Source organism: Brachyhypopomus gauderio, chromosome 12 (genome assembly GCF_052324685.1).
Source record: "Brachyhypopomus gauderio isolate BG-103 chromosome 12, BGAUD_0.2, whole genome shotgun sequence".
Taxonomy (NCBI): Eukaryota; Metazoa; Chordata; class Actinopteri; order Gymnotiformes; family Hypopomidae; genus Brachyhypopomus; species Brachyhypopomus gauderio.
The window spans coordinates 3,814,760-3,834,759 of NC_135222.1; the positions used below are offsets into that span (position 1 = coordinate 3,814,760).

The 20,000-nt window shown below is 42.6% G+C and overlaps 2 protein-coding genes across 6 annotated transcripts in view; one reads left to right on the forward strand and one right to left on the reverse strand.

Annotated features, from left to right (window-relative positions):
• rgmd (RGM domain family, member D) overlaps window positions 1-8,885 on the forward strand; it is a 10,159-nt gene extending 1,274 nt beyond the window's left edge. Inside the window, exons 2-5 of the mRNA XM_077024448.1 lie at window positions 2,120-2,166; window positions 2,638-2,789; window positions 4,700-5,211; window positions 6,270-8,885. Of these exons, the coding sequence (XP_076880563.1) occupies window positions 2,138-2,166; window positions 2,638-2,789; window positions 4,700-5,211; window positions 6,270-6,974 (1,398 nt within the window). The 5' untranslated portion in view covers window positions 2,120-2,137 and the 3' untranslated portion in view covers window positions 6,975-8,885. The remainder of the gene's footprint in view (window positions 1-2,119; window positions 2,167-2,637; window positions 2,790-4,699; window positions 5,212-6,269) is intronic.
• Window positions 8,886-13,001: 4,116 nt separating this feature from the next.
• Window positions 13,002-20,000, reverse strand: part of celf5a (cugbp, Elav-like family member 5a) — a 136,938-nt gene continuing 129,939 nt past the window's right edge. For all 5 annotated transcript variants that reach the window (XM_077024452.1, XM_077024450.1, XM_077024451.1 and 2 more), the window contains 5 exons: window positions 19,539-19,751; window positions 18,662-18,748; window positions 18,160-18,303; window positions 16,677-16,844; window positions 13,002-15,799 (listed from right to left, as the gene is read on the reverse strand). In XM_077024452.1, coding sequence (XP_076880567.1) covers window positions 16,717-16,844; window positions 18,160-18,303; window positions 18,662-18,748; window positions 19,539-19,751 — 572 coding nt within the window. In that variant the 3' untranslated portion in view covers window positions 13,002-15,799; window positions 16,677-16,716. The remainder of the gene's footprint in view (window positions 15,800-16,676; window positions 16,845-18,159; window positions 18,304-18,661; window positions 18,749-19,538; window positions 19,752-20,000) is intronic.

Sequence of the window (20,000 nt, forward strand, 5' to 3'; positions counted from 1 at the left end):
TAAACCAGAGGAATGACAACATCAAACGTAGGTCAGAATAAGACAGTCCCAGGAATGGTGAAAATAGTGTTCACCCTCAAACTTTGTGGTCTCTGGTAGAAACTAATATGATCAACCACTGGCCACTGGAAGGATGAGTCAGGTACACACACACACACACACACACACACACACACACAAAGTGAATGTAATGTATGTGTATGTATATGTGAGTGCCTGTAGTTTAAACTGACATCCCCTGAAAAATGAGCTTTTACTAAAGCGACCACATTGGAACCAAAATGCTTGCAGGAACTTTCACACATGAGGGTTTCACCCAACATTTCATCCATAATGTTTTCTGATATCCAAAGCCAAGATTGTGATAATTTAAAAAGGAACACTTTGCAAAAACATTCTGTAATATGTGTTATAAGTGAACTCATTGAAAAAATAACAAATTGTCACCTGTCAGAGATAAGAATAGGCCCTTGAACTGCCCCTAAAGGACTTCATCACACCTACCTCACCTACCCATGAGAGTCTAGTCAGTCATAGATCACAGTGCCTAAGTGGAACTCTTCAGTAGAGATGCTATCAGGAACAGACCCTTAAAGGTGCTCACACTTCTGTCTCTGTTATCTATGATGATAATTGCTCTGAACATCCAATCTGCTCTCCTCTAAAGTAAATCCCCAAGCTCTCCTTCAGAGTCACTCAGCCGCTCAGGTTCCATTTAAAGCCAAAAGTACGACCAAACTGGATGCCTGCACTACTGTTTGTTTGCTTATTTCGCATGCCGTGGAGTCCCTGGCTGCGGTCCAACGTGTTTAAGCAGGAACTGTTGTGGACAAGGTCCTAGCAGTGCTGAGCATGGTGGGTCTGTCAGAAGACCTGTGTGTTTGGCAGCCTGTGCTCCGCAGTGTGATGGCTCTAATAACAAAACCAAGACCAGTGTGGAGGTGCTCTCACAGTGTGAGCGACATAATGGGGACCATATGCAGCTGCCCAGACATACAGTCAGTGGAAACTGAATACTTCTTCCTCTTTCTCTCTTTCTCTGTATCTCTCTCTCTCTCAGTATTCCTCTCTCTCTCTCTCTCTCTCTCTCTCTCTCTCTCTCTCTCTCTCTCTCTCTCTCTCTCTCTTTTGCTCTCTCCTTTGCCCTCGTGTTGTCATTCTTTTTTCCGCATCTCATGCTTCTATTTCACACAGCCTTTCCGGGGCCAAGGAAAACTTCTGACAGTTGGTTACCTCCATCACGTTCAGCTGTTCTCGGCTGGTCTTTGTCAGTAGGAGCTGATCCCACTTTAGTCTCTTTCCTTTCTCCCTCCCGAGCGTACTCAAGTGATGACATTCTGAGGCTGTTGGCAAGTAGTCTTATCCTGCTGTTGTCCTCAGCCTTACCAGCCATAAAACGCTGCTCTTGGTCTCAGTGTCTAGTGTCTAATTTTACTAGACTGACCTCATTCCTCCATTGTAGAAGAACGAGTCAGTCAGTTTCAAGAGAAATGCACTAGCCTGTTCTATTCTTACTCTTCTTTTCCTCTTCTTCTTTTACTTTTCTACCTGATTCATCTCTGTATATCGCAACCTTTGACCCCATTTCTGGAGGGGTTATGTATACTCACTGCTTCGTGCAATGTAATATGTTCACAAGCTCAGGGGAAAGAAAGAGTCCTTTCTCCAGACATCAGCCTTGTCAGGCTGTCTACTGGCAGAAGGTGCTTGTAAACAGCTCGCCTGTCCATCCGCGTGAGTGAATGAAGTGTTTGCTTCAGTGCCCTGTATCTGAATGATCCCTCTGTAGTATCAATACCCTTATGGGCATGGGAGAGGAATGTCTTTATGGGATCAGCCAGCTCAAATTAGAGGAACCATGTAATTACTTCTGCTGTAGATAACAATAATGCACTTATTTTTGTGCATGGAGGTTGATATGTTGCCTTTAGCTTAGATCTAGTGGTTTATACACTAACTGGTAAAGACCAAATAAAAAATATTGATTCATAACCTACCACAAATGACAACATCTATTTTGTTTAATCATATTATCCTGCCACTGTAGGACTTAAACTGTAGGAACCGGAAGGCATTTTATGAATTGATCCATCTGAACCTACTGTTTTATGTCTTTCAGATTCGAAGTGTACTCGGAATGGATCCTGAACATCTGGTCTTAAACAGGTAAATTAAATCAGCATTGCATTCCATGTAATTCATGAGTCTTAATGTAATTCATTATTATCAATATGTTGATAAAGGTACATTGTTCCTCTCGACACACCATGGCGTTAATATGCAGGGCACTATAAAGTCCCATTTTTATTTTGACAGCTTATTTTTATTTTGACAGTTACAGCTTCTATTACGTGTTTATCATTTGTGTTAAACTTTTTTTCTTAATCAAAATGTAACTTTCTAAATTAAAGCATAGCACCTTAGAAACACAACACTCCTATCAGAGCACCTAATCCTCGAATTCATAATTTTCCCCCATAAATAATATCTTATTTGGGTTGACTTTATTTGGGTTGCACACTAGTCGACGTGCAGGAGGGTGGGCAGCCTCAGGCTCCACCCATGAAACGCGTTCAGAGCCGTTGTGAGTGGCGGTGTTTGGGGGAAGAGATGGAGAAGTTGTCTGTTCTCTCGCAGCCTCGCCGTCCACGAGCAGCAGTCGGAGAACTCCATTCTAACTGAATGGATTGGCATGGGGAGAAGCGGACCTCTCAGCTTGGCTAAGCTACAGCTCTGGAACTGGATTTCTTTTATTATGGTTTTATTGTGGTCGTTGCTGCTCCGACCAGGTAGGATTTTGGTTTTGTTTTTTAATTTTGCAATAGCATGCATAACTGTTTTGCAGAGCAATAATTGCGCTAGCACCACTCTCGTACTCTTTAACTTTTTTAAACATTCCCTCCTCAAACGCAGTTATAACCTCTGTCTTTAATATCTGTCTGTTTAGCTGGCTGCTAGCCACGCAGTAACGTTTTGTCACGTCTTAACTACTAAATGGGAAGTTAACTTCATGAGAAGTTAACGCCAACGTTTGTTATACTAAACGACGGAGCAGAAATCTACACACGGAGCCGTGTAGCTGGTTAGCCACGGAGTTGGCTAAAGCTAAAGCTAACGCAGCTGCAGTAGCACGTAGCTGTAGCAGCTATGCTATGCTAGCTGGCGCGAGCCCTTTGGCTATGCTAGCTGGCGCGAGCCCTTTGGCTATGCTAGCTGGCGCGAGCTCTTTGGCTAAGCGCGAGTCGCGCGCTGTGATTTTATTTTGATCCTTTAACGGTATTTAATGGCGATGATGTTGTATAGTTTATTAGTCTGTGTGTTTGGGTTTTGAGGGGTTTGTTGTAGTATCATGTAAACCCAACTAGTTTTATCTAGCTGAGGTGATTTTGGTTCAGTTGTGACTCTCACTCTCAGAAGTTGAACTTAAGTAAACACACACAGGGCGCCGTGTGTTTGGTGTTGGCGAACATCCTAACTGACTAAACTACACGAGTAGATAATAGTTGAAGTCAGAAGAATTACAACAAAGTTTTTCTAACCACAAGACATTGGATAATTATTGGGACATAGTGGGGAAAGCGATAACAGTGCTTCTTTATAGTAGGAGGGATTTTTTTTTCACTTTTGGCGTTAGCTTGGCTGCTGTACTCGTACAATTGTACAAACTCGTTAAATTAACTAAAGCTATGTAGCTACCAAACCCAAGGAATATTTTACAAACCTGTAACATTTTAAAAGTTCGTGTTTATAATAAGTCCTCTAGCTACATAGTGTATAAATAGCTACATGAGTTCACTTAAGTGTTTATTAGTCATTTATAAGTATGCAATATAACAGCCCGTGTTGTACTGTAGTTAACTGAATCAAGCCCAACACGTTATACATTTAAAAAAGCATGTAATATAAGATGTTATGCATTACTAATGACAATGTTTGCCAAAGGTTGCTGTGAAAAAGCTTGGATCTGTACACACAGTGCTTTTGACAGACTTTGCACAATCTATGTATTAAATGCACATTTGGGAAGATCGGTTTGAGTTTTTTTAACTGTAGTATTCCTTTAAGGTAGGATATCACACTTATTAAGAACTGTAATCAGTTGAGTACACACCCCAAGTAATACATTTATAGAGTATCATTTGTGATTTAAAAGATTTGTTATACTGCTGTTATACTGCTGTCTTCTGTGATGTCAGCAACACAAAGGCCAATATTGCAGTAAAGTTGGAATAAGATGGCAGCCTGTTACATAGTTAACACTGTACATCTGGCCCAGCAGTGTACAAGCTTTTCTCTTGGAGATTATCTTAACACTAATGTTTAATTTGGTCCACATATATATATTTTCCATTTAAAGTAAATTGTAGTCTTCCCTGTTGTGTCTATAAACTCTGAACTATGAAAACTAGTGTTGATGTTTCACAGGCAAGATTCCCTATAGTGGTACTAATAATTACTAATAATAATGCAGTGTGCTTGCTGGGTATTTCCCTATCCCAGTTGTCAGGAATGTTCATTAATCTGACAAATAAGAGTCTAATTTGCTGCTGTTAAATTCAGTGAAGTAAAACTGTTTTGCTGTTTTTCACCATAATTAATCTCTAATCCCACTCCAATAGCCTTTCATGCTCACCAGATGTATGATCTGTGATCCTGGCCAACTCTGACCCCCTCCACCCTCTCTCTGTGTGCCCTCCAGCGTGCTGTCAGACATGTCGGATTCAGCGCTGTAATGCGGAGTACGTTGCATCCTTCTCCCCGTCCGGAGGCCTGCAGGAAGAGGCCCTGCCCGACGTGGACCACTGCATCGCCCTGAGAGCCTACTCCCTCTGCACCCGTCGCACCGCCCGCGGCTGCCGGGGCGACCTGGTCTATCACTCCGCTGTCTTCCGCATCAAGGAGCTCTTCGCCCAGCACAACTGCTCCAGCGACGGGCCGACGTCTCCGGCCAGGGCCCCTCGCGCCTCGCGCCCGCCCGCCGTGGACGCCTGCGACTACGAGAGCAGGGCGCTGGCCTCGGGGCCCGCCGCCCAGCAGAAGAAGTACGGCCACTGCGGCCTGTTCGGCGACCCGCACCTGCGCACCTTCCGAGACGAGTTCCAGACGTGCCGGGTGGAGGGGGCGTGGCCGCTCATCCACAACCGCTACCTGTCCGTCCAGGTGACCAACGTGCCCGTCGTGCAGGGCTCCAGCGCCACGGCGACCAACAAGGTGGGTCATCATCAGCCGAGACGGGTTTGTCTCCAAGAGCTTTTAATAATCCGAGGGCATGACATTTCTGGGTGTGTGTCAGTCGATAGCGCTGTCTATTTTTGCCGGTGCTGATATTGATATTGTAGATTTTTTAAAGGATAAGTTTGAGTCATCACAGATCAAATTAAAGAGGTTCCTTTTTCTGTTTTTTAAAAATAAGTATGTCTGTTCTTCATCTGCTCATCTGCAGTGTAAACATATTGATTCCATATCGACGCACTGTGACAAAAATAGGAAAATCTGAACCGTTCCGTTTATAAGGTGACCAGCAACTCGCCACCGTGACTTGTGTTTGCCTACCAAGTAAACGGGTCCGTATTCATCCCAGACGTGCCGGGTGCTTCACGTTAACCTGAATCACCACAGCATAACCATCAGGGCCGAATGGGTCTGCAGCTGAGAAGCAGAATAAAAGTCATCAGTTACGATATATAGCTAGACAACGAGAGAAAGTGATGTGCACAGTCAGACAGCTGGAAGAAAAAAAAAGAGAAAAAAATACATATTCACAAACACGCTATATGCTATATATACTGTATATATGCATGCATGCATTGCCGATGGCTGACTGTTGAGCTAAGAGAGTGTCGTATGTGCTTGAAAGCCGTAGTGCTCACCACAGTAGTGGATTTATTTAGTAGCCAGTGTTACTCAACAGTCAGTGATGATTATTATTCCATTATATTTGATTCAGATGTAATAACCTAAAAAATAAGCTCAACAATATCTCGGTTTGGAATGATCCGTTTGGTGTAGGATTGTCGTTCCTCTTTCATTCTTATTTTCTCTGCGCACCTGCTGCCACGCTGTGGTGAAGTTTGATACTTCACCCCAGAAGCTTTACACCACGGTCCTTACACATACCCCACCTCTTACATTCATTTGCTGAGTTTTAACTCCTGATCTATTGGAACGGACCTGCTTGTTTCTACGACTAATTAACGTGCGTCACCGCTCGAGGCGCAAAATTTAGTTTCCTTCGTTCCTATGGCTGAACCTGATTGTCTTGTCCACAGATAACGGTCATATTCAAGTCCTACCACGACTGCACGGAGCAGAAGGTCTACCAGGCCACCACGGAGGACCTGCCCTCGGCCTTCCAGGACGGCACGCGCAGCGGCGGGAACGGAGGCAGCCTGTGGATCGCGGAGGGCGCCGGCACCTCCGGCGGGCGTCAGGTCACGATCCACGCGCGCTACCTGGGCACCAGCGTGATCGTGCGGCGGGTGGGCCGCTACCTCACCTTCGCCATCCGCGTCCCCGAGGACCTGGCCGAGGACAACGGCGGCCTGCAGCTGTGTCTCCACGGCTGTCCCCGCAGCGAGGTCATCAAGGCCCACGTGCTCACCCGGCAGCAGGCCCTCCGCCCGCCGCCCCGCCTCCTCGGCGGTTGGTACGAGGAGGAAGGGGAGGAGCCTCCGCAGGTCGCCGCCCCCCACGCCGACATGCTGGAGCGGGCCACCACCAAGTGCAGGGAGACGCTGAAGGTGGAGGACGTGTACTTCCAGTCGTGCGTCTTCGACATCCTCACCACGGGCGACCTGGACTTCTCCATGGCGGCGTTCGGCGCCCTGGAGGACCTGAAGGCGCTGCCCCCCAGCACGCTGAGGCAGAGTTCGGCGAGGACTCCGCAGGTTCGGGGGGAGGCGGGGCCCGCGGCGGTGCCGTCACGCCTCCTCGCACTGCCCCTCCTCCTCCTCCTCCTGCTCCTGTTGAAGTAACTAGGGGTTCGCGGGCACGTGACTGGCAGAACGGAGCGCTCCTCGCCGCTCTGAAGCCCTCTTGAATAATTCATCCCCAGTTCCTACGGTTACGTTTATACAGGAGAAGCACTGACATCGCAACAACCCTCAATCCCCCCCAGCGCACAAAGGTGTGGCATGAAAACTCGCGCTAAGTTGCAAGACGGTGGTTTTGAAGCACATTACTCCTGTTTAACACTTTCTGTGTGATCTTTCCAGAGTGGAATTATGTTGCAATTATGTGGGATTATGTCACAATATAACATGCAGTGGTTTTCTGAAGGGGATTTTACAGTCTACAAAGGCTGAGGGCAGCTAATCTAAATAGCTTTTTAACTCTCATTAAGGAATTCTCAGTAGGTGGACAGTGTGCATATGAACATTATTTGAATGTTTAATGGACAGTGTTGTCCGATGTCATACCATGGGAGGATGCAGGGACATGTCTGTCTTCCTACAGTATGGCGCTATTCTACACTCCGTACCCCAAGTGGACAGTACACCACTTTCACAATATCAGAATCACTATCCTGCTCACACTACACAGCGTTTGTTTCGATCACAGACGACGCTCACACGCACTGATTTTGCAGTTCAGAGGTCCCCAAAGCACAGCGAATGATCCACGAATATCTTTCACGAAAATTCACTCGACTGTTGTGTATCACTTGATATACATGTCAAGTCAAGATGGAGTCTGAGCAGGTGTCTACAATGATTGCTTCTGCACTTGTAAAGAAACATGAAAAAAGTAGGATTTAAAAGAAACAGTGGAGGATGGATTAGTTTGGGAGGTGCTGGCAACAAGGAGGTAGAAAGTAAAACTAAATGCAATAAAATGTATGAAACATTCAAGAAAAAAATGCATCGATTGCTCTGGTCTGATGTGAACTTTCAAAGCCAGAGCTGCATATATCCTGACTCGTCACAGGCTAACAATATCAGGAATGCTTGTATCTGGAGAATCACTTGTGGATAAACGGAACCTTTTGTAAGTCTATTGGAAGTTTTATAGAGGTGTATAAATAATTCTGTTTTAAAACATTCAATCTTTTCTACCAAGCTAAGCTTCTTTATTCCCATCCACTGTTGAAACAGTCCTGAAACATGAAACCTAAGGAATCTGGAGTAGCTGAGACTGAAAAAGGTCATAAAAACACGAGACATAGTGAATCTCTCACAAATGTTTCCCCAAATGTTAATGACAGAACAAAGCTTGAGGTTTAAACATTTACTTTCCAGCTGTTAATTTCAGTATTTTGGGGGGTTATACACAAGTATAATATGCATGTAACTACAATGTATACAGAAGTAGTAGAGGTGTAAGTCATTATACGAGTGTTTTCTCTCACATCTTCATTGGCTGTTTCTTATCCTCTGTGATTGGTCACAGAGATACTCCCACTACAACATCTGATGAGGTTCATCAGCAAGAATTGTAAATGTTTTAAACTTTTTGCAAGATTACATTAGCTCACAGTGCCCCCAAATTCGCCTGCAACAACAAAATCGGGACGAAAATGTTGTAGTGTGCACCCGGCTTTAAAATAAATAGACGTGGGATCCAACAACTGAACAAAAATACTACCTACCCATTGGTGTCTGGTTCCGGGTTGATCACTTCCATAAAACGTGACCGTTGCAGTGTGAGAACACTCATTCCTGAGGCTGCTGTGCTCCCAGCATTGTTGTTTAAGGTTAAGAAACAAATCCTTTATATAATAATATATTGAAAGACTGTGTATATATGTTTTATAATGTGTACATTCTCCTGTGTACAGATGATTTTAAATGTGATGTTTTGCAGCTGTTTTTTGCTTTGTTTTCACTTTGTAAGAAGTTACTTTTATGTAATCCCTCATCCTTTCGTTATTAAAAAATGTGACCCTGTCTTGTGCTGACTTATTATAAAGCTTTGCATTGAATCTTGCTGATGAGCCTAAGCTAATGCAATTGCATTTCATATTTACAATGCTTATGTCCCATTTGAGACTGTCTAACATAATTACATCTGGACCTTGTCCAAGGACATTAATTGTTCCCACAAATGAAAAATACCATTGTTATTCAATATCATGGGGGGAAAAAACAGATGGTTGTTTACCTGCCCAAGCAGGTAATTGGTAGATAAATGCATAAACGGTTAGGTATACCACAAACCACGATAGGGACAATAAAAATAAACATCTTCAAACATCTGGAGCAGTTGTAGACTTGCCAAAGTCAGGTTCCCCCTGCAAAGATGTGTTCAAATAATGAGAGAAGGTTAAAACAAGGATCACGGTGTGGGACCTGCGGATTTGAGACGCGTCTCGGGGACGTCACATTGCTGTCAGAAGATGAGCCCACTGGTCTTTGGAGGTAGAGCCTGAGGACCACCAGAACAATTAGTGCAGAAGCATCTATCCGCACTTCCGTATCACGTCTTACCTGGAAGTGCAATCAGAGAAGGTACGGTAGAAGACTACAGCAAAATGCACATATTTGGTCATGAATCGCCTCACGTTTTTGGTGTCAAATGAAATGCACTTTACACCTACTATCAGATTTAGTGGTGGAGCCTTGCTGCTTTGGGGCTAGTTGCTGCTATCATGGCATTTAGCAAAAAAAATTTAAAAAATGGAGTCAAACGTGTTTTCAAGCTTATCCTGAACAGTACATGAACCTTCCAACAAGACAGTGACACCAGACATACCTGCAGGTGCTTTCCAACCTTATTAAACATATTGAAACAGACTGTGTCCTATTACCCTTGCAGGAAGGGCAAGAAAAAATACTACTGAAATATATATAAAAACGCTATGAAATATGCCAGATATTTCTTGATATTCATTCATTCTATAACTGTCAGTGTACAAAATCCATAATGTCTTTTTTTAGGATATTGTTAAAATTTTTGAAGGCACTGATAAATCTGGACTTGATCGCGGTCGATTGTGAAGTGTCTGGTAGGACAGGAATTAATCAGCGGATTCGTGGAAAAGTTTCAAACATCTTCTGTCCTCTGTCTCCATCATTAGGCTAAACGAGCTCCACCAGGCCTGCCAGCCCACATATTCCACAGTGTCTCATCACCTTCGGTTGTAATATCATCAACAGAGGAGGAACAGAGGCCAGGTCTCAGGGGAAGGCTGAAGAAACCATTCCACCAAAGCAGAGGCAGGGTAGTGCGTCTAGTTAACTATGTGGTTGTTTTTTTTTTGCTTCATCTAATTATATGGGCTTTAGGTGATATGGGATTGTTTAATGTTATACCACGTACTGTTTAAGGTTACTCGCCCCGACCCCTATATTTCTCACGTTGAAGGTTTGGACAGTAAAGTTCATGCATCAGGTTCTTGCTGAGAATTTGATGGCCCTACCCAGCTTGTTAATGTTGGAGAGAAGGTTACATACAATAGTGTGCATTAAAAAAAGAGTTTAAAAAAGAGGAATTTACCCTGGAGTGTCCCCATTTCCCTGTAATAAACAAGGACAATTATTGTGCTAATGACACAAAAACCCCCAGAGTGACTGATATTCATAATGAAGAAATTAATACTAATGAGGCATTTGGGAAGATAAATTGGTGGTACGAGTGATGGCTTCTCATTGAATGATAAATTGCTAGATTGATTTTTTATAGGCCTATATTTATTTATTTTTTAAAGTAGCTTAATTATACTTATGCACTCATCTAATAATCTATTGTTTCTTGGAGTGTTTCTTTTTTGTGCTGATCCTCTGGGATGGTGAAACCAAAGAGTGAAATGACTGTATGTGTTTTTTAAACACACATATTACATTTATATTACACTATGTAGAGAGCTGCAGAAGCAAAGGTAATGCATGACATACGCAATACACACCACCAGCAGCGTTTACCATGTCAAAAGTACAAACGTGAACTACACAACTTTGATACGGTATTAAATGCAGTGTGTACAAAACACACTGTGTATATTAGATCATAAGTCTACACCTGTAAACTTTCTAACAAATGGCCTTGTCTTCTACACCCGAAGCTTGAAAACACCCAGCACGGAAATTAGGCTTCTGTATCATAAATCTTGGAAAGTTATAATAATTTGCAATTCACTTCCTCATCAAAGGCAATATTAGCCTAATTTATTATCTCCGTGCGTGCGGGGTGCTCAGAGGCCATGAAGATAAGAGTCTATCAGGAGGGGGATTGATTTTCATTAACTGATTGTAATAAAGATGAACTACCAGGCCTGCGCGCTGACCAAGAGCCACACTTTATTGTAATTGGGCCAATTTATATCGTGAGCCGCAGTCTCCACTTTTAAGTCTGTCTCTCTCTTTCTCACTTTTTCTCTCTCTCTTCTCATCTTTTTACCCACCCCTTACACTTTCTCTCTCTCTCTCTCTCTCTCTCTCTTTCTCTCTCTCTCACACACACACACACACACACACACACACACACACACACACACACACACACACACACACACACACACTGATTTTAATGATTCAATCACACCTTGCTTTATACTCGTTTAGGTTTATTGTATATACAGTATTTTCGTGGGGCTTCCCTCCCTAAACACAGGGCTTTGTTCACTGGGATTCACTCCGGATCTTAACATTCCAACGTATTTATATTTTAGAGGCTTGCTGTAAAAGATAATTACTGATGCCTTTGCATTAGAACAGATTTAATTCAAGGTGTTTATGTTTCTGCTGTCTTTTTTATGGATAATCATTACATTGTAAACATTGTATATCATCTCATTAGACGCACAAAGAGGTCTGCAAACCTTTATGCTTTTCAGTATGTATTGGATTGTTATCACATATTCCACATTGAAAACACATAATACCCATTCGCTAAGTGTAGCGACTGGGTATTAACTAAAAAGTAGTTTTAACACACATCAGTCTTCTAATACACAGTCATAAGGAGGTATGGTTTCAGGAGGTATGGCGCCCCCTGGTGCAGCCGTTGAACTTGCAGCCTATACGTCGATGTACATGATACCAGCAGCATGATGCAATCTCACTTTTTGAAGGATGATCATTCATAGCCGGAGTCCCCTGTGTGTTAGATTAACGAGCCTCAGTGCTTGTGATCAAAATCATAGAAAGAGTTCTGATGACATCCAGATCTTGAAATGTTACATTTACACATTATCAACCCATAAGTCAGCTTGGAAGAAAATCTCAAATGCCACCATTTCACGTGTCATGATCCGGATTCATCAAAGAAGTTCTGATCAAATTGCACAAGAAATTTTGTAAATTTAGTTTAAAATTTTATTGTAAAATTGAAATAAAAGAGCAAGAGAAAAGCCCATTATGCATTTACTTTTGATGTCTTTTTTTCTAAATATAACAACTGAATAATGTAATACATAAACATAAATAAATAAATAAATAAATACCAAATTGTTACATGAGTTGGCATGACAATAAAACATTGTGAGCAGCAAAAATCTGAAAAAAGTCAAGGAGAATGTTTGATTTTTTAGGCTGAATTCATCTGCGCTTTATCATAAAAAAAATCAAAACGCAATACTGTGTTTCAATTGGTCATTTTGTACAGAGCATATCAAACAGATTTTACTCTCCTCATTTTGAAAAATAATAATACAATAAATAAATAAAGAACTGTAAACAGCATGGTCTCATTCCAAGCTTTAAGAGTATCACCTGCAGTGCTTGGTCATTGTGCCACACACGTCCATACATCAGTAAACTCATTTCTCTTGATATACTGTAATGTCCATATTCTTTGTGCTGAAGTTTAACATGGTCTTCATAAAGCAGAACCCCACCTCCCTACACCACCCCACCTCCCTACACCACCCCACCTCCCTACACCACCCCACCCACCCGTGAATCTGAGAAAGATTCCTGTGCTGATCTTCCTTAATATACAGATTTAATATCTATAATAAGCTACTTTCCTTAGCATACAAACCATAGTTAAAGAATCATATTGTTAATACGAGTAGTACCGTTACTACACTTTAAGCCCCTCCCACCCCACCCCACCACGCCCCATTTGAGCATGCTCAAAGTTCAAATTGGGCATTAAGGTGTGAGAAATTAAACTATTGCCATTATGAATGGAATGGAAACAAAATCGATACATGCTGGTGATTTGGAGCAGTAGTGACACTGAACAGTGCAATGACAGAGCCTGTACAGACCGGGTTCCCTTTCTTTCTTTTTTTTCTCGTTTTTTTTGAATGGTACACCACCATAAGATTAACTCATATTAACACACTCAGTCCACTCTCTCTGAACATATTATGCCAGTATTCCCCACCCCCCCAAACCCATGTTTATTTCATTTTATTGGTTTTTCTCATCACAATGATAACATCTCTCAAACTTATTAAACTTGAGGCGCAAGTTGCCATTTTTAATTTGCATTACCCCTTCTGTTACGTGAGGGCCACATTTAATTTGATTTTAATAATTCACATGTCTGGAATGTAGAGATTCTGAGAGGAAGGCCCTCACAACACGAGGTTATTAGATGCCCAAAGGCTGCATGTGTGTATATCACCACATTCTCATACGCTACCACTGGACAGCAGAGGGGAGACGAGATGAACAGAGGTAAGGAGGAAAAAGCCATTATAACCTGTGACTCCATCCGTTCCACTGCTGCCCAGGGGTAAAATCTGTCATGATACGATGTTCATTTTCAGCAGAACCGATTTTCCGAGCTCCGCAAGATTGAATATCAAACATGCCAATGTATTTCTGGGTATGACAAACAGGTCAGAATTGTGACACAGAATTAAATGAGGTTAAAATTAGGTTTTCTCCCCCCTTGTTGAGATTCCAGCACTGTGTGGTTAAGTCTTCTGTGATGGGTTTTGTTGTGCTCTTGCACACCATAACCTCCACATACGGTTGCGGTATACATTCCGGCACATCTTTAATCAGGGAGGCAGTAGCTATGAAGAGGTGTGATGCCGCTCCTCCACGGTGGGAACAGACGATGACAATGGCAGGAAAAGATTAGAAATAGCGAACAAGTCAAACGCGAGCTTTTCAGACCTTAATGAGGGACGATGCGCATGCCTGCTCGGCCTTTCAGCCTCTGTTACAATGCAAATGCCATCTAGTTTCATCCTCCGACCTTTGACTCAGTAAACAATGTGTCAGTGTGTGTGTGTGTGTGTGTGTGCGCGTTGGCGTGCCTTTGTGTGTGCTATAGGTTTTTTGACCTGCATATCCGCTTCATAAAACGCTGATCTGGCTTGCGTTAATAAAAACCTGAAGCAAATTTGCCTCAAGCTTTTGTTATTTGAAATGTAAAAAAATGAACTCTGTCCGTTGGTAAATCAATCGCAAATGTCGATGTATCATCGATTGTGCATAATTTGGCCTGAGGCGGTGGCTGGCCATTTGATCAATGTTACTTCTATGTAATGATATGGGGTCCAGGGTGCCTGTATTATGATAGGAGCCGTTAAAGGACTGCCATAGCTTATAATTTAGGTAGCCGTAAGCAGTGGCCAGATACAAGATTGGTCTCAGCTGGGAATGCCTCACAGAGTTTTTGGGCCCCTGTAAGGGTCATTGATTTGGATAGATCTCACATTAATCAACACTTCAGTTGTAACATCAATATAATGGCTTAGCTAAAAAGTTGGTCTTGTGGTAGAGCAGCCGGTAGAGCTGTCGTCCACGCAAGTGACCGCTCTGTTTCCGAGTGTGCTTTATTCGCCGAGTCGACACTCAGCACCTCTGGACACGGGGAGAGTGTCCCACGTAGAATCAAGCTGGGCTATATATTTGCCAAATGAAAGGGATATGTAAATGTGTGCTTCACTTTAAGATGTGAGCAAACGAGGAAGTCAAAGCCAGGGTTAAAAGAGGGCGGAGGGGTCCAAATGACCCGGGTACAGGGGTGTATGCATGAACAATGACAGAACACGGCCTTCACAATCTCCAATCCACATATTCTACTCCACTAAAATAGGATAGACTTTAAAATACTTTTTTTCTTCTTTTTTCTGTTTTGTTTAAATATTCTGAAACCCAGTAGTTTTAAATGTAAAAGCAAAAGAAATCAAAGTCTCTTTCCTCTTCCAACCTGAAGTATCTCCTCTAACATTTTTTTCTTTTTTCAAATGTTTTTTTTTTACACATTTAACATGGTTAATAGGAGTTTGTAGTATTAGTGTCATCATTAATACAGTATATTACTGTCCAACAATACAAATGTTTGGTCCTTTGGTCCCTTGGGGTGAAAGGTTTTTCAGTCGCATTGTAGCTATGGAAACATCCGTGACCACAGAAGGTCCCGAGTTCCACGTGCTTACTGAGAGACGGAGGGATGGACAGACGAAAGGAGAGAAAGAAAGATAAAGAACGTCTGCTGGCGGCACAGAGGAGCACTGTTTCCACTGCATTTCATTCATCTTCAAGTTTTGAACCCTCATTTGTCCAGTATAATTAAAATCTGGAAGCGCCTCTCCCGTTATATAGCATATGTGTATATAATATGTATATAGAAATCTATTTGCTCTGGATGCTCTTTTGTGTTAGTTGCGTAACTGACGACTCGAGTCTCAGCGAAAGGAGTTCTGGAGCTTAAAAGTCCTGGTCCTCTGGGCTTTCCCGCTGTGTTCTTGCTCCGCCGTTCACACACTGTGCTGCTTGTTTTATGTCCATGGGGTGCTGGTTCCTTGGCACCATTTCGCCTCGCTGAACAGCCTCGTAAGTAAATGCTGATATGTCTTCGAAAAAAAACCCTTTCATCTTCTTTTTTTTTTATTGTGTTTTATTTATTTTTAAAGAAAAAACTGAACTCCTTTTGAGATTTCAATCTTCAAAACCTGAAAGATAAAAAAACCAGAGCTCAAACAAGGCTTTTCCTTCAAAAGCATCTTTGATTGAATGTAACTGTACTGGGAAAAGCTTATTCAAATAGCTCCTTATAACTCCACTCCAACATTAGACTTTTATCATTTTATCATTAAATTGAAAATTATAAATTAAACCAGTTGAAGTTCTAAGTCAATTTACATTTGAAAAAAAATGCACAAACTATATTGAACATTTCGTTTCGGTCTCAGTCTTAAACCTCTAAACGTTGTAACATTTAGCAGGTCCAGCTGTCTTTATTTACAGACCACCTTAAAAGGCAAGACACATTGGTCAAAATGCATTACAGTAAAATCTGATGATTTAAGCCTTGTAAGATAAGAAAGGAAAAAGATAAACCACAGACATAAACATTGAACATATAAAAAAAGATTAAATGCTAAATCCAAGAATCAAAGCATCTGGAAAGATACATTTTTAAACCGGATTTTAAACATTTCTAGTGTAGACTAGGCCTTTATAGAGAGAGTTAGCTATTCCGTTGTCTTGGGGCAACCACTAAAAGGACCAAGTCATCTTTGAACCTCCTCTGAGACCTTGAAATGGCTAAGAGCCACTGACTGGAGTATCTTACGGCTGCTGAGTTGAAATGGGGAAAAGCAGGTCAGGAAAATAACTTGGTGACATGCCACACAGGGCTTTCAAATATTAATAAAACCTTAAAGTCAATTCTGTATTTATCATGGCTCTGCCAAAGCTGTCAAAATTGAGGCTTGAGAAGGGTAGAAAAAGCTGCACTGTACACCCCATATTCCCTCGATCCATTCCCTTAAATACAACGGGTTCCTCCAGAGCTTTTCCCAGCGTGTCATGGGGGGTTTTGGGTACCTGTGCTGCAGCACAGAGCTCGCCGCTGGCTCCAGAGCTGTCAGTAGGGGCGGCTGGCGTCCTTTGGCCGTTTTAGCTGCACTTTCAACCGTTTCATGCCGATCTGGAAGCCGTTCATGGCCTGGATGGCGGCCTGCGCGCTCGCTGGGTTGTCGAAGCTCACGAATCCTGAGGGGAGACAGAAGTCTTAGGAGTCATCGCACGCTGATGAAGGGCAGGGTCGGACAGTTCACGCTCGAATCTACTCTCTTTCTATAGGAACACTTCCTGAAACTGTTCTCTTCTGGCATGAGCAAATCGTATTTTTACAAAGAATCTGTCGCAATAGGACATAAATGGATACATTCAGGTTTTGTTGAATGTGTAAGCTTGTTACACCACTAACAGCCCTGACTAGGACCGTGCTCTCTCCTCCTCCGAGCCCATCACCGACCCTGTTCTCACGTCTGCATACAAACAAAAGGACCTGAGCCTTAGGGGGTCGATATCAACGCACAACACTGCTTTTGTTCATGCCGCGACACGGATTCGGGTCTCCAGCCTGAACCTCCTCGGCAGATTACCGACCCCATGAAACGACCCATCCTTTGACCTGACAACGCATGTTAAGTGCATAGTGTAGAAGTCAATAGCGCAAACGATCCCTCTCTCACGCATTTACATTATTAAGTTGCCTCTGGAGAGAGGCGCCCCGATTAGTAGCGTCCTGGGATGTTCTGCTCCCTGGAGTAATACCAGATGCTGATTCGTAATGACTGTTCTGTTCTGAGGTTTCTCCAACCCTTGCCTTTGCAGGCGGGCATCAAAAATCCTCCGCTTTTTCGACATAGCTATGAGGTAGCAGCAAAGTTGCACTGCGAGGACATCCTTTTCCCACATGTATTAACTAATTTATTTATTTAGAGCAATGGCCCCTTTTTAACACACCCAGCTTTGTAGGCAGTAGTACACTCTCCACTGACATCTATTTAAATTCAAATGTCCATAAAAATACATTCAACAACTTTTGAAAGGATTTTTCTATGCTAACATAAAAACTCTGCACAGCCTGACTATTTTGCCACTGAAATTCACACTTTTCAAATTCATTATTTATAAGAAAGGTTCACAGACAATTAGCACAGGTCTTGGATTAATATGTGATTTACAGCTCTGACTGTCTGCGTGAACCTCTCTCCCATTATATGAGTTAATAGTCCAATACCGTCACTACTTTGGGTTGGTGTGAGAAAAAAGAAGAATGGCCATTTTACAACCTTCCCACAGGCGAGCCAGAGAAGAAAGAAAAGTCTACCTGACTGAGACGTTTTATTTATTTATTTAGCATTATGTGATGGGCATTCCAGGGGATTATAAGCTTACCATACAGTACGCAAACACTCCTATTTGTATAAGTACAGTAAACCTCCATTTTCTCATACCTTTCACAGAAGCACTTCAACGTTACGTTGTCTTCAAACGAGCCCTGGTGGAAGGTACTCACCGAAGCACTTGCTCTGGTTGGTAGCTCTGTCCATAAACACCTTGGAGGAGATCACTGTCCCGAAGGGCAGGAACATCTGCATGAGTTCGTTATCGCCAAACTCTTGTGGTAGGTGGTAGATGAAGAGATTGCAGCCCTCTGGCCCTGAAGCAGAGCAGCAGCATTAGATTGTGGATTAAATGGAAACATGTCCCAAGGGAGACTGTGGCTTGAAATTCAAAAGCCTCAAAAAGATTCAGAATAGTTTCATATACGCAGGCCATAAGATGTCATGTCAAACCGATGTCTGACACTACTGCAGTATGGATTAAACATAGACTTGAACATTTCCCAAGAGAAAGCAATGCATGAAATTCAAATGGTGATAGAAAATACTTTAGTAGTTTTTGTTTGATAATATTTCAAACTCCAATTGCCTAAAAGAGTCTTCACAAACCTGTTTTTTTTTCTATGTGGTATTTTATGGTGTTTATGTAAATGTGAGTTTGAGTATTATTATCACCTTCTCTTTGTTGCTGCTGTTGGATGACCTGTGGTGGCTGTGGCAAGGTTTGGCCGATAGGGGTCAGTGTGGTCGCCGGATAAATCGCTAACCAAAGAAGCAAAAAAGGAAATAGAGCAAGCTAAGTCAGGCTCAGAAATTCCTGTCATACAGAGTCAAGTGTGGGTTTTGCTAAAATCTGCTTAAATATGACTTGGCTGTCCTCAGCCATGTAGACTCTCCCATGAAATACTTCCAGTGTGTCTGTGTCATATTCATTCTGACTAACACTACCACTGAGTGGTAGCAAAGACATCTCGAAGTGTCTTGCAAAACACTGCTCACTGAAGAAATCATATTTAAAGAATTACAAATACTAACAATGTTTTGCACCATAAACATAGCTGTGTAGTCATTTCCACTTAAAATCAAGGCAACATAGGCCTATGTCTAAATCTTATATAAAATGTCAACGTTTATCCAGTCTTTTATATTTTATATTACATTCTTTGATTTATTGGCATGAGCTTATAATCTCTGGTTTGTTGGACTTAATTTCTGGTGTTGTACATTTATTGGTAGAGCAGATTTAATGGGGGCTTCCATTACTCACAAATATCAAATAAGCATAATTTTATATGTAAACTAGTGCTGTCAATTCCAGGTGCCGCGATTAAAAGTCCTCACCAGGATTTTGCTCAGGCTTCCTGGATTGTGTTGATTCCACTAATTTTACCTGGATTGCTAATTAGAAAATCTAGCAAGCTAGAGCAAAATCCTGGTGAGGACTTTTAATCGCGGCATCTGGAGTTGACAGCACTAATGTAAACCTTAAAAAATAAATCACTTCTAAAACGGCTTTTGGTAAAAGGTGCCGTTATCAGAGTAACGGGGGTACCTGTATATTGCTGCACCCCGGTGAAGGCCTGCTGCAGGGTGTCGGCTGCGGTGGGACTCTGGGTGGAGTAGGGGGAGATGCCGTTGGTGTACACGGCCTCCACCGCCGGGTGGCCGTTGGGCTGGTGAGGGATGCCGGTGAAGCCGTTGACGATGGGTGTGACGATGCTCGGCACGGCCGAAGACGTGATGCTAGCGGGGGGCGAGCTGAGACCTGCCGGGACAAGAAGGTCACAGCTGGAGCGGACGCCACACCACGGCCGACGGTACACGAGCACAACGACACCGGCGCCGGCGACCAGAAACTACACGCACCTTCCAACGTTCAGTGCAAAGACAGGAGAGAGATTATGGGACAATATACACACCTAGAAACTTTATATCAGACCTTAGGTTGTTTTTTTTTCTGGTGATGGTCAATGAATACTTTTTACTGTATGTTTGCAGTTTTTCTAAACATTGT